Source organism: Schistocerca americana, chromosome 8, assembly GCF_021461395.2.
Source record: "Schistocerca americana isolate TAMUIC-IGC-003095 chromosome 8, iqSchAmer2.1, whole genome shotgun sequence".
Classification (NCBI taxonomy): Eukaryota; Metazoa; Arthropoda; class Insecta; order Orthoptera; family Acrididae; genus Schistocerca; species Schistocerca americana.
In genome coordinates this window covers 37,960,574-37,974,791 of record NC_060126.1, presented here as the reverse complement: position 1 = coordinate 37,974,791, position 14,218 = coordinate 37,960,574, and the positions used below count along the sequence as shown (strand labels likewise).

General features: G+C 37.2%; 2 protein-coding genes across 3 annotated transcripts in view; one reads left to right on the top strand and one right to left on the bottom strand.

Annotated features, from left to right (window-relative positions):
• Positions 1–3,239, bottom strand: part of LOC124545137 (proline dehydrogenase 1, mitochondrial-like) — a 272,802-nt gene extending 269,563 nt beyond the window's left edge. The window contains exon 1 of one of the 2 annotated variants that reach the window (XM_047123961.1): positions 2,734–3,239. In XM_047123961.1, the coding sequence (XP_046979917.1) occupies positions 2,734–3,066 (333 nt within the window). In that variant the 5' untranslated portion in view covers positions 3,067–3,239. The remainder of the gene's footprint in view (positions 1–2,733) is intronic. The other variant, XM_047123962.1, reaches the window with a different exon arrangement.
• A 301-nt stretch (positions 3,240–3,540) lies between these two features.
• The window catches only part of LOC124544824, a 43,940-nt gene continuing 33,262 nt past the window's right edge, over positions 3,541–14,218 (top strand). Inside the window, exons 1-2 of the mRNA XM_047123518.1 lie at positions 3,541–4,243; positions 4,335–4,449. Coding sequence (XP_046979474.1) covers positions 3,792–4,243; positions 4,335–4,449 — 567 coding nt within the window. The 5' untranslated portion in view covers positions 3,541–3,791. The remainder of the gene's footprint in view (positions 4,244–4,334; positions 4,450–14,218) is intronic.

The window sequence follows — 14,218 nt, the reverse complement described above, 5'->3', positions numbered from 1 at the left end:
AGAAAATAACCAACATCCGAACTCCATCTTACCACCTAATGATAAAGCGTGGTGAAACAAAGAAAGTGAAAAAAGTTAGTAAAGATGAAAACAAGTGAAAAAGAAGCCGATAGCCGAAAAGATAAGATGGCTACTGGTTTTCGTAGAACGGATGTCCTATACAAGAAAAAGAGTGTCTCGTTGAGTTAAGCTTCAAGCTTTGTGACACCGTGATCAAAATGGAATGTCTGTATGCAAGTGAATGTCTCAGAATGGCAGGAAAGGTTGAACTGCAGCAAGGCGAGATCCTTCAGAAATAATGGGTCCTAACATAACAGACTAAGAGGACGATAGGAGCTATCTATACAGGGATAATTAACAGATGGTGTAGTTAATAAGAAACGACGGCCAAAGTTTTACACACATTTGGTTGCAGTGGGCAACAGGCCTACAGAATCCGATAAATGGATTAAGATGGTAAGGAAGAGAGGCGAGAACATTAGGCAGCATCAGGAAGACATCTTCACCGATTACAGCACACATCATACACAACTTCGAGGGCTTACGCAATGAGCAAGAGCAGGAAAGCGGCTGGACGGAAGAAAGAAAGAGAAGGTAGGCGGCGCGAGAAAGAATTCAACGCTTTTGGGTTGCAAAATGTGCTGGAATGTGACACTGGACAAGCCCACCCCCTCAAAATCTTGATTGTGTGGCGTATGTAGGGTAGCCCGATGGCAAGGTTGTGGGAACAAATTAACCTGTTGGATGTCCTTACATTTACGTTCGAGTCATATTTAACGCACTTTTCATCATAAAAACTGACTGCAAGATATAATCAGAAAGTATTAAATAATGGTCGTCTCCGACGGGTATTTTCTTTTTTTTGCATATGATATACATACATCAAAGCAGGGGACGGGACGAGGCGAGGGTCGAATGCCTAACTTTCGTCAAGAAAAGCCCATTAGTTATTTCGTGTAGTTCCTAATGGCGCAAAAACGAGGGCCTAGAAAATCTGTCTACACAGCAGCTACAGATTTCTGGCACAAAAAGAAGCAAGTATTTATATTGGCTTAATTACTGCCGACTAAGCTCTACAATCAACTTAAAAGCAAAGAACTATTGTGTGTAATATTTCGGATCAGAATCAACGCTGTTTTATAGCTTAGCGTGTAAATTACACACCCAGTTACATTTGGTGGAAGCTTATTTTCAGTTATATCGTCTATACACCAATCGCAGCATTTTGTTATCAGAATATTTCTATAAACCTATTAAGTTGGTCGTAAAGCATAGGTTAAAGACAATAAAATCGCACTCCGTTTTCTGATGCGTAGCTCGATCGATACGCAATACCTCTGTCCGCATTGGCATCAACCAACACACATGGTTTAGAGGACAGCTAGTAATACGCACTGTTTAAAAGGTTGTACGTCTGTCGATATATTTTTGCTTCTGTTGTTTTTAAAACGCGGACATCTTTTCAGATCGTCTTCTTCAAGAAAGTTTTCGAAGAGAAACTTGAATCAGTTTCAATTAGACCTAAATAACTTTGGTAACTCGTTTGCTTACTGGAATACCAGTTAACGACATTTTGTTGAAAAACCAGTAAAAACCACGCATTTTTTAAAAATATTACCGCCATGAATGTATTTTAGTATAGAAAATACGAGGTTACTGGTATGTTTTGTGCTGCTGAACTGTCCGAATTTTGCGAAAAGTATTATCATAATTTCTTAGTAACACATGGCTGCAGATTACTTGATACCGAAAATAACTTGTGTGTTTAAATGTTCGTATCTGCATTATCAGCTGCCAAGGAACAAGGTTTTCAAATAATGCTGTAGTAGCCGTTTCAATAGTGAGCGTTACCTAGCAACGATGCACGTAATTTTATGGTGCAGGAAGTTTGGAGGTATATTATCCCTACATTTATATCTAAGAAAAACTGTGCGAAGAAGGAAATTATCTCTCGTAAGAATACACATCTTCGTTAAATTTAAGCTTTCGATTCAACAAAACAGACAAAAAGAATGGAAACGAAAATAGTTAACGTGGCGCTGTGATGCTCACCATCTGGTCCGTATATCATTAAAACAAAAAAGAACAGAGACAAATGGCTAATTCTTGAATTTCTAAATCATTCCATTAATTACGCAGGTCCCGAATTTTAAGTATGATACTTCGAAGTTTAAAAATATAATCTGGTTCAGCCTCCTCTCCGAGTGAAATCATGGTTATGGTCACTGACTACTGTATAAAGTAGCCCTACGCCTAGGTCAGATTGCAAGATAACAATTTGGTTGAAAGTTGGCGAAGCCAACGAACTTAAAAGTGAAATTAAGGTCGTTGTAACTGACTGATCCGTAGCTTACCCTCATTAAGCGTCTTGTTTTCTTACCTTTTCAAAATAAAAGATCAACTGGGGAATAAAAATGGAAAAGTGTAATTCGAAAACATAAGTCTCCGACAAATAGTGCGATGCTTATTATGGATATAATTAAAGCTGATAAACTAAGAAAAATAAAACAGGGTGGGGGAGACAGACGGTAGAGTATTTTTTACCGGCTTAACCAATATTGTGAGCTGCACAATGAGCACGAAACAAAATAAATGTCAAAATCGTCACTTAAGGGCCCAATTTATTACCTTATTGTTTCCGATCTTAATAGGAAAGGTTTAGTTATATAAATACAGTAAAGTGTATTTAAAAATTTTTATGGCGTTTTTCAGTCAATGAAAAGTCATACATACCTTCATATTATTTTCGACCAGGTATTCCGAAGTACATAACGTGTAGACAATATATGCTCGTAGCACTTCCCATGTGGTTTTACTCTTGAACGATGCCTCTGGATCTTCAAAAGCGAGGTCCAATTGATCTTTCGGATATTGGCTTTCTGATTTCTGGACATCGGTGTCAAAACCAATTGCACTCGCAGCGTGCGTAGATTTGAATTTTGGTGTTTCAAGTGAATGTGCTGGTATAGACAACCGAACTAACGAGGAATTACCATTGCCGTTGTGGAGCGTTTTCCGTAACTTTCGCGACAAGCTACATAGTATTACAGATCTCAGAAAAGCCATCCCTCGAGATAATACTATATGAGAGCTATGCCTTTAACAGCCTTAGCTAGCGGGCGATATTTGTTTACGTTTAAACCTTCCGGGCGCGCGCCTGAATCACACTTTATCTCACTCCTCGGCGCGAACCACACACTTCTATTGACTTCGTCCACTGGCGCAAAGGTTAAGACTGAAGGATACCATACCTCTGTGTCGTCACGTCGTATGAGAATTTTATGTGTAGACGCCCACATATCCATTCACCTTCAGGTTTATGTAACGTCTGATAAATAAATTATTCGCTTGCTTCCAGATAAAAACTACTGAATGTTGTGTTTGAAATATTCGTTATACTGTTTACTTTTTTCAGAATTCATAATAAAGCCGTTAAACAATTTAGTTTTGGTATCGAAAATTCTCATAACGTCCGCCTCCATTGTGATTGGTGGATCTAGGAGGTGTGTCCCTGTAGCCATTGCTATTGGCTAAAAGCAGCCTTAAAGTGACGTAACGGTGATAATGAAGTTAAACATCTGTAGTATCGTAGTCACGAAGAGAAAAAAATAATGGATAGGAGATGTCTGTTGTTCGGAGGTTGTAGTACATAAAATGTAAATGTCAATGAAAAAGATACGCTTTTTCAATTAGTACTGCAAGTCATGCTGTTAAACATTTATGTTCGACGAAGTAAACCTAAGAAGACACTAGCTGTTTTTCATCAAAATCATTAGCGCAAAAGTCCACACATGGAGCCGATATGTATGATTATTTATTTCAAGAAGAAAATTTGGTTTAAGTGTTGTATTTACGAAGACTGTTTATGTGGTTTGTCAGGGAAACTCGATGAAGTTGTAAATAAACACCACGACGGTATCACTGATACATTATGGGATGGAACCTCGACATGTGCATTTAAAATAAAGTCATTACATGTAAATAGTTTTGGTGAAGATATTCAAGCTTGTAATGTTAGCGATGAAAAGATCCAAAGACTCAAAACCATTAAGTTGAAACTGGATGGCTATGTTTTATCGGTACTGACAGCTTCGTTAATCTACTCAAAAATTTATAGAAAGAAATTCACAGAGAAGTGCGGTCTATACTTAGAGGATAGACTGAAGCAATCCCATGTGAAGAGTCCACTATGCGTTATAGTGAACCTCATACCAGCGAAGCGAGAGTTACTTGATTACCGGTGGTAAGAACACGCTCGTTGCGAAAATCCAAGCGAAAAAATATGTAAATAATTACATTTTAACAGTTTAATGTATTTTATGTCCCGTATATAGGAATGACAGAATGATCACACTTGCGACAGAGAGGAGGGAACTTGAGAATGCAATGTATTGGTTATCAACATTAGGCGGTGCCTTCTCAGCCTTGGGTGATGAATTTCAGCACTGTGTAAGTACTGATACAGGTTTGTAAACGATGCAGTCCAGTAGTTTGACAGGTTGACGGTGGTTGGACCATAGCAACTCTGAAGAAACTTCCCATACTAACTTTCTATTGTTGGACTGTTATAATCTTTGCGGCTATGTATTTTCACTTACTAAGTGTGATAGTAATATGGACTTCATGAACTTTAGTGTAAGATTTATGTAACTGTGTTTGATGTGTAGCCTAACAGCATAGCATGGATGAGCTTATAGGCTGTTGTTGTTGTGACTTACATTACTAAAGAAAGGTAATGCAGTGTTAGCATACAAACTTCATATATTGAATAGTGTCAAATGGGTCATAAAGCTTCACATATTTGTTGTATAGATGGATGCCAGTCAGCCAATGAAAATTTCTCCTAATGTTCAGAGTAGGCTTTTGACACCATGCTTATTTAGTAATCTTACTTGTGAAGCCTTGTGTATTCATTCGTTACCTGCAACAAAAGAATACCATAGATCCATCTCATTAGTTACACCTGCAGTTTATCAGAATATTTGGACTCATGGATGTAAATTCTATTTACCACTTATGTTACAAAACATAGCTGAGTAGCGTAAGGGGATGAGCAGTGGCTACCTCCCACCCCACTCCCTACCCCTGCAGAATAGTTGTTTGCTTCTAACATAGGATTATGTCAAAATATATAAAGTAATTTAGAAGTAATTTCCATACTTAATGGTAGATGTAGTCATAATCTGTTGCTAAAAAATTAGACTGCAATGGCCCCACGTGTTCGGTAATGTATAAGACTCACTCCACATCACTAAAGGTTCACCTTCACCATGAAACTCGTGCGAATGGCTTTTCTTAATGATAGGGAAGTTGAGGGTCAGCTGAAGTTGCTGATACCAACGTAAACTTTGTCCCATAACATAATGATGTTGTGTGTGATGTCATATTTGTACAAACAGAAAGGGAACACTATTTATTTAGTTTCATTATTGGCTATTGGAATGCAGATTGTAGTGACTGTAAAAAAGCTTGAGGTCCAGGTTAAGTTGGGATGTGAGAGTTTGGCTGAGAGTTGGCGAATCCAGTGATTGCAAATATAAAATCTTACATGTGGTAACATACAGGTCTGTAGTGCAGCCCAAGGCTTGCATTGAGTTGACTGATGATAGCTTACTTGTGAGATTGGGAAGCGATAGTGACTGCTTAATTTAAATTCAATGGTTTTAACCCCTATGCAGTATCTGCTGCAGGAGTGTCCAGTTTGCACCAAGACTTCTCTAGGCTAGTTAGTGGTGACAAAAATCATTGCAAAGGGCAATTGAGCTTATGTAATGCTACTTTGAATTTTTTTATTTATTAGTTCACTTTTTGAAGTGCAACTACTATTCAGAATTGGCCCTACTGTTCCTGTGTCATATGTGGCATAGGCACCATTTTTTGACAACTATTTACTTACATGATTGTATTGACACATAGAGCCAAACATAGTTTCAACCCTCAGCCACAGTATTCCTTACACTGTCATGTGTGTTTCCTTTTGGTAGCTAACGAGAGACGACTATTTGGTGATTCTTGAGGCTTGGTACACCATTTAAAACATCAACACTGTAAGGTATCACCAACAGAACACAATACCTTTATTTTTCAGTAGTAGATATTTGTTGAAGTGAACATTTTTATTATTACAACTATAATGTTACGATAAACATCATGAGTTAATCTGAATATACTAGAAAATATGTACATTTAATAAATATTACATTGCAGTTCTCGTAGTTTGCTGGAATAATTTGAAAGTAGTAGCGCATTTCAAAATATATGTCAAACTGTTCATTCATAGTGAATAGTATTGTGTTGCAAAGATTCACCTTTAGAAGCTGTTTTGCCACTTACACAGTATAGTTCATCCATCTACACATCCATCCATCATATTCCATAGATCCCATCACAAGGGAGAACATTAAGCAATGTGGCCCGAGTATAGCTGTACATTAACAGAAGAAAAAAAATCACAAAAACTTAATTGATATACAGTACTCATAATAAACTATCGTTATACTGTTTAATGCTATTCATGATTGCAACAGCTTTAGTTAATCAAATTAATTGGAAGGAACATTGCTGCTTTGAAAAAAAATCTGGAGCAGCTTCAGTTGCTGCAGGTGACAGGGTGGTCAGAAACAGTCTGAAAAGCTTGTAAGGGTGCTGTAAGGTAGATTGTGCTGAAAAATCATTGTTAAGAAAAAAAATTGATAGTTGCATTGTTCCAAGGTAATTAACATTGAATTTATACACTCAGACCATTGTGCGTGCAGTTCCAAGTGGCCTTCCAGGTACATTTAGTGTCAGTTGTTCTCATAGTGCAGATGATAGTGTACAAGGCTGCTGACCCTTCGTATTGGGTTCAATCCCTACTACCGTCTCTCATCCAATTTTTGTATCACTCTCTTGTTCAGGTTTTAGAAATTAAACAGAGAACATGTTTGGTGACACAGTCTCTGGCAGGCCACTTGTATTTGTATGCGCAATGACCAGATTGGTTAACTTAAATGCTAGTTATTCAGAAGCTGTACAACATATCAGATTTTTTCCTTAACATTTCCTTCTCAGCACAGCCTCCCCTGAAACACCCATACAAGCTTAAGAGGCTATTTATGGCCACCCTGTGTAGTTGCTGTGCATGTGCTGTTCGCTGTTTAATATTTACTTTGTTCTCACTTGATGTTTATGGGGATTTGCTAAATGTCTTCCCATCAGCGTACAGAACACAATTTTGAACCTTAGATAACAGGGCAAAGTCTACATGAAAATTATTTTCGTATTTCATATTGTGATTGGTAAATAAAGAGTTCAGCTGAAACTGATTTTTCTTACAAACACAAGAACTGTTAATGAGTAAATGTGTTAGAAATTGAGTGCTAAGTATTCCAAGATCATTAGAAAGGTTTCTGGTGGGTATACAGTTATCTCCTTAACATTTATGGAATATGCTGTTACTAGTTGGAGGAACATCCACATATTGAAAACTGAAATACACAGTATTAATGTTCTGCATATAAGAACTGGAAAATAACAGGACCACTTCCAATACGAGCAGTATCATATCTGATGAAATAAATAATTTCTTTATTAATTCTGGTAACAAAGGACCATAGGCCAAACAAAATGAAATTATAAATCAGGTATTAATAAACATCTAGAAAAAAAGGAAGTTGTTCATGTTGCACAACAAACCTTAAAAATCTGTATTCAAGTGGGCACAAACTGCTGTCACTGATATTGTAGCTATAGAAAGTTTAGCAACTTAAAATCACATTTCGTTATTAAAACGATAAATTGGATGAAACTTCCTGGCAGATTAAAACTGTATGCTGGATCGAGACTTACACTCGGGATCTTTGCCTTTCGCGGGCAAGTGCTCTACCAACTGAGCTACCCAAGCACGACTCATGCCCCGTCCTCACAGCTTTACTTCTGCCACTACCTTGGCTCCTACCTTCCAAACTTTACGGAAGCTCTCATGCGCAACTTGCAGAACTAGCACTCCTGAAAGAAAGGATATTGCGGAGACATGGCTTAGCCACAGCCTGGGGGATGTTTCCAGAATGAGATTTTCACTCTGCAGTGGAGTATGCGCAGATATGAAACTGCCTGGCAGATTAAAACTGTGTGCCGGACCGAGACTCGAACTCGGGGACCTTTGCCTTTCGCGGACAAGTGCTCTACCAACTGAGCTACCCAGGTACGACTCACACCCCGTCCCCACAGCTTTACTTCTGCCAGTACGTCGTCTCCTCTCCGATTTCGAGTCTCGACCCGGCGCACAATTTTAATCTGCCAGGAAGTTTCATATCAGCGCACACTCCGCTGCAGAGTGAAAATCTCATTCTGGAATAAATTGGATTTTTACTAGTTGTTGTTTTCCAGTCTGCTTAAAGATACAGTAGTCTTGTCCCTGTTTGTGGCCCTATAAAGTGAGCATATGTAATTAAATGCACCTCCATGACTGGCCTTTAGAGGCCACCTCACATCAGCGTAAATGGCACAGTAAGAAATGCGCCATGTGCAGAACAGCCCTTGGCCACTCTTGTGTTTAAATGACTATTGAATACTTTCCTGTTAGACTGTGCCTTAATGTACTCACTGATTTCACATGTATTGACTACGTCATTCATTGTCTAAGTATTTTCCTTTATGTGTAAGCGAATTAAAAGTTAGTTGGTGGGAATTCTGTTATTGTGTTTGTGCAATGTTACAATTTCCCTCTGCATAAAAAAGGAGACAAGTCATGTGCTGACAACTGTCGTCCTGTTTATCTTGTACCCATACTTCCGAAAATAGCAGAACATTGCATGTATTGACCAGTTTGCAAACATTTCACCTGCAGTGGAACACTGACAGGGAGTCAGTATGACTTCAGGGAAAAATTTGTCTACCCTGAGAGCTGTTGAAAATGTTTTGACAATACTCAATGCCTTTGAAGCAAAACTATCTCTTGATGCCCTATTGCTTGATCTGAGCAAGACATTTGAGTCCATGAGTCATTGGATTCTGTTGGATAAACTGAGGTGCTCTATGGCATTTGGGATACAAAACTCACTCTTGTACAACAGTTTCTTGACAGTAGAAAGCAGAAGATACAGTTTAATGACATGAGCCCTGAACTGCTAGATCTTTCAACAGGCATGCCTCAAGTTTCTGTGCTGGGAGCATTATTGCTTATAATGTATTTATTACCTACATAAACATGCCATATAAATCTTTTATCACAACTTGAAATGACATAGAGTACCTAAAGGAAAGCAAAGCCAAACTAAGAGTTTCTAGTATCTAGTTTAAAGACAATGAATTTACTGTAAACCAGAATAAAACTGAAAATGTAATGTTTAGTTTATGCAGTAACAACAACGAATGTATGTCTGTTAAACTTTTGGGTGTACACTAGCACTCCAAATGAACTTGGAACCTACACACAGATTTTATATGCACTATATTATCAATCTGGTGTCAGCAGCTGGAGATAGTGGCATATATATATATATATATATATATATATATCTCAAAGATGATGTGACTTACCAAACGAAAGCGCTGGCACGTCGATAGACACACAAACATACACACAAAATTCAAGCTTTCGCAACAAACTGTTGCCTCGTCAGGAAAGAGGGAAGGAGAGGGAAAGATGATAGGATGTGGGTTTTAAAGGAGAGGGTAAGGAGTCATTCCAATCCCAGGAGCGGAAAGACTTACCTTAGGGGGAAAAAAGGACGGGTATACACTCGCGCACACACACACACATATCCATCCACACATATACAGACACAAGCAGACATCTGCTTTTTTTATATATATATATATATATATATATATATATATATATATATATATATATATATGTGTGTGTGTTTTGTCTAATTTGGAAGAAAGCTTTTTGGCTGAAAGTTTACTTATTTAGCTGTCTTTTTGTTCTGCCTATCTGCGAATCAACATTTTCACAATATGGTGAGTAGCAATCTGTCCTTTTCATAATATTGTCTAAATTATCGAGAGTCATACGTAAACTTAAACGGAATGGACATGGTCTTGAAAGGAGGATATAAGATGAACATCAACAAAAGCAAAACGAGGATAATGGAATGTAGTGGAATTAAGTCGGGTGAAGCTGAGGGAATTAGATTAGGAAATGAGACGCTTAAAATAGTAAAGGAGTTTTGCTATTTGGGGAGCAAAATAACTGATGATGGTTGAAGTAGAGAGGATATAAAATGTAGACTGGCAATGGCAAGGAAAGCATTTCTGAAGAAGAGAAATTTGTTAACATCGAGTATTGATTTAAGTGTCAGGAAGTTGTTTCTGGAAGTATGTGTATGGAGTGTAGCCATGTATGGAAGTGAAACATGGATGATAGAGAATAGAAGCTTTCGAAATGTGGTGCTACAGAAGAATGCTGAAGATTAGATGGGTAGATCACATAACTAATGAGGAGGTATTGAATAAAATTGGAGAGAAGAGAAATTTGTGGCACAACTTGATTAGAAGAAGGGATCGGTTTGGTAGGGCATATTCTGAGGCATCAAGGGATCAACAATTTAGTATTGGAGGGCAACGTGGAAGATAAAAATTGCAGAGGGAGACCAAGAGATGAATACACTAAACAGATTCAGAAGGATGTAGTTTGCAGTAGGTACTGGGAGATGAAGAAGCTTGCACAGGATAGAGTAGCATGGAGAGCTGCATCAAACCAGTCTCTGGACTGAAGACCACAACAACATAAACTTAGAGCGTGTGGGAGTGAAAACATGATGCTTAGCTACTTTCCTTTATGCTTACCGACAACTAATCGTTTTTAGCTATTTTCCTTTACACTTACCTGCTACTATGTATTTTTTGATAGTGAAATTATATAGGACATACTGCTTTGGGGAAGAGCTATCAGATGCAAAGCAGGTTTTTTTCAAAAACAATGTATATCATAGGCCACTTTTCAAGAAACTTGGTGTTATGACAGTCCCATTGCTATTTGTACTTAGTTGCCTAGTCTACACAAAATAAAACCAAGAGAACTACCAATTAAGATATTTCATTTTGACAATACACTTCACAAAGCGAAGATTGACCAACCCTTTACAATACTAAGAAACACTCACAATAGCTATATGTACCTTGGAGTAAAACTGTTCAATGCACTGCTACCAGAAATGCACACTACCTCATTACCAGCCTTCAGACATGTTCTACAAAACTGGCTTTAAAAGAAGGCTTTCTATGCCATAGAGGAATGTTACGAACATGCAAAAGATGATCTAAAATTTTAACTTATATTCATTGTATGTTTATATGCAAATCTATACAGTTTAACTGTTTTCTTCTTTATTATTATTATTATTATTATTATTATTATTATTATTATTAATAATATTAATATTATTATTATTGTGTTGTTATTACATATATCATTATGTATTATTCAGTTTGTACAAAGTATTAACATAAATAGCATGTAAAATCCTCAAAAGTGAGATAATAAATATTTCATTGTGAACTGGCTTTCAGATGTCTAGAGAATCTTCACACAATATTTAAATTCTGTATACTTTCTACTCATACTTTTGTACTTAGACATAGTCATTCTGAAAGCAGATGTTCTTTCAAAGAGGAAGATTCTGTTATTGCTATACATTTCACAGTGACCAGTTTGATTCCACGCTTGTAATGCTTGTTATCAATATCACTACTTTTACCATGTGATCTTTCGTCATCATGCCAATTCTGTATGCTAAGTGGTATTGAGGGAGAGTAGTAAGAAATAAAAGCTACCGTTTATTGATGAATGACCAATACAGAAATCAAAATCCAAAGGCAGCTTTCCACAGACTGGGTTGACCTTTGGTCAGCATCTGTTCCTCAGGTTAGTGGTGGGTTAGAAAAATCTCCAGGGGTGACAACTGTTGTTGTAAATCAGTGACTCTAACAATAAGAGCAACCCCATACACAATGTTATCCATCGTGGAGGAGTGGGATGTGTAACAAATTGTTCCAGGTGGACAATTCACCACACCGAAGTGCGCACACGGACAGTCAGATTCTGGGAAGTCTGCAGCACTACATCTAGATGAGTTGGAGTGTCTTGGAACCTTAAGCAAGATGAAATATTAAAAAAAAATAATAATAATGTAGCAACTTTCAGTTTAAATTCTCTTCTAAAAACTGGAAAATTAAAACATCTTTCAGACACTCTCAAGAACAACAAAATTCTCATAATAGCCCTACAAGAAACCAGATTCATGGATGAAAACAATTTTGATTCTCTAGGCTTTAGAATATACAAAGGAAAGAAGGACAAAAAATTATGAAAATACACAACACATTAGAACTGGTTTCTATACTAGACAAAAATATTTTGGACTTAAGTGCTCAGGTAGGGAAGGAGAAGAAATAATAAAAAAAAGTTGAAAACTATCTGGCACATAACAGAAACTAACCAAAATGGCATCAGGTGAATAGAACTATGCCAAGCATACAATATGATCCTAAAATTCACAGCACTTAAAAAACTAAATATGAAACAGAAAACATGGGTCTCAGCAAACCCACACTTAAATAAATTCCAGTGTGATCATGTGGCAGTCAGATTGAAGTTTCGTAAATAAATACAAAAATGAAGGTCCTTATGGTCCTTGGAGGAGCTAATCTGGATTCTGAACACTGCCTTTCTAAAATAAAACTCAGTCATCCTCCCTCCCCCCCCCCCCCAAAAAAAAAACAACACCACCACCCCAAAATAAGGAAATATGACCCAGAAAAGATAACAAGCTCCAAGGGGACTCTCCTTGCAATTGAAGACATGCAGAATTAAAATTGGCATTCAATAAAATAAAGCCTAATAACAAAAGCTGAAAAATTAGCTCCCACAACCAAATTTGAGTAACATAACTAGTGGACAGAAGAATGAGATAGATTCTGTGAACTAAAAACTGAAGCATGGTAACAGTAGCAGTCACAGAAAAATGAGCAGAACAACAAAATTTCTTAAACTTAAGAAAATTAGTGAAAACAAATTAAAAAAAAGACCAACTCCTCTTTCAGATCAATGAAGACTTCATATTGCCAACAACATCAGGGATTAATTGCAAAATATTGGCAGAACATTTCAGAATCTTCCTCAGCTGTGAAGGACTCATAGAAAAATTGGCTTTTAATACCTTAATAATAATCAGTTTTAACTCTGAACCACCTGCCACTGAGGAACTACCGACTGTCATTTCAAATCTCAAAAACTATAAGGCCTTGGGAGAAAACCAAATCATAGTTGAACATTGGAAAAATTTTGAAGAAATGGCATAAACCCTTGCAAATCATCTTTGAAAAAATCTGGATAAATGCAAGAATCCTGAGTGAATGGAAGAAAGCCCTCATCCCCCCACTCTATAGTTAAGGGTTGAAAACAGAGCCAAGAACTATAGAGGAAACTCACTCACAGATGTAACATACAAAATATACTCTGAAGTCCAACTAAACAGAGCAGAACCCCAATTAGACCGTCATCTTTGAGAATACCAAGTGGGTTTCAGGAAAGAAACATGTTGCACAGGACAAATTATAAACCTCAAAAATCTCATGACATATCAGAAAGCAAGAGCAAAGTCATATGTTATTAGTTCCACTCACTTTAAAAAAGTGCGTGACTCAATACACCAACAGTCTCTCATTTCTATGCTAAAAGAATTAAACATAGGCAACAAAGCACCAATCTTATCAAAGAAACACTTGCCAATACATTCTCACAGAGTCAAATTCCAGGGACAACCCTTCAACCCTTTTGAAATAAAAACTTGTGTATGGCAGACTTTCCTCGCTGCTAACTGTGGCCTAGAGACATTAGTCATAGAATGGAACACCAAGATCCTTAGTGGAATCTGACTAGGGAAAAAGGCCATCAGGGTCAACTGCCTAACCTTTGCAGATTATATGGCCCTACTAGCCAACACCTGGGAAGAAGCCAAAGAACAGACCATTGAATACAAAAAACAAGCAGAAAAAAGGCTTTAAAATCTCTTTAAAAAACCAAAATAACAAAACATAAAAAAATGCACTAAAACATTTTTTAAGTGGAAGGACAAAAAATAGAGATCATCAAAGAATTCAAATATCTCGCGGAGTGGATCAGCTGAAATATCTTTGAGAAAAAGACTATGGACTCTGGAAGAAGTAAAGCTGAACTGGCCTTCCAACTTACCAAAAACACATATAACAAAAAATTCCTCTCATCTAATGC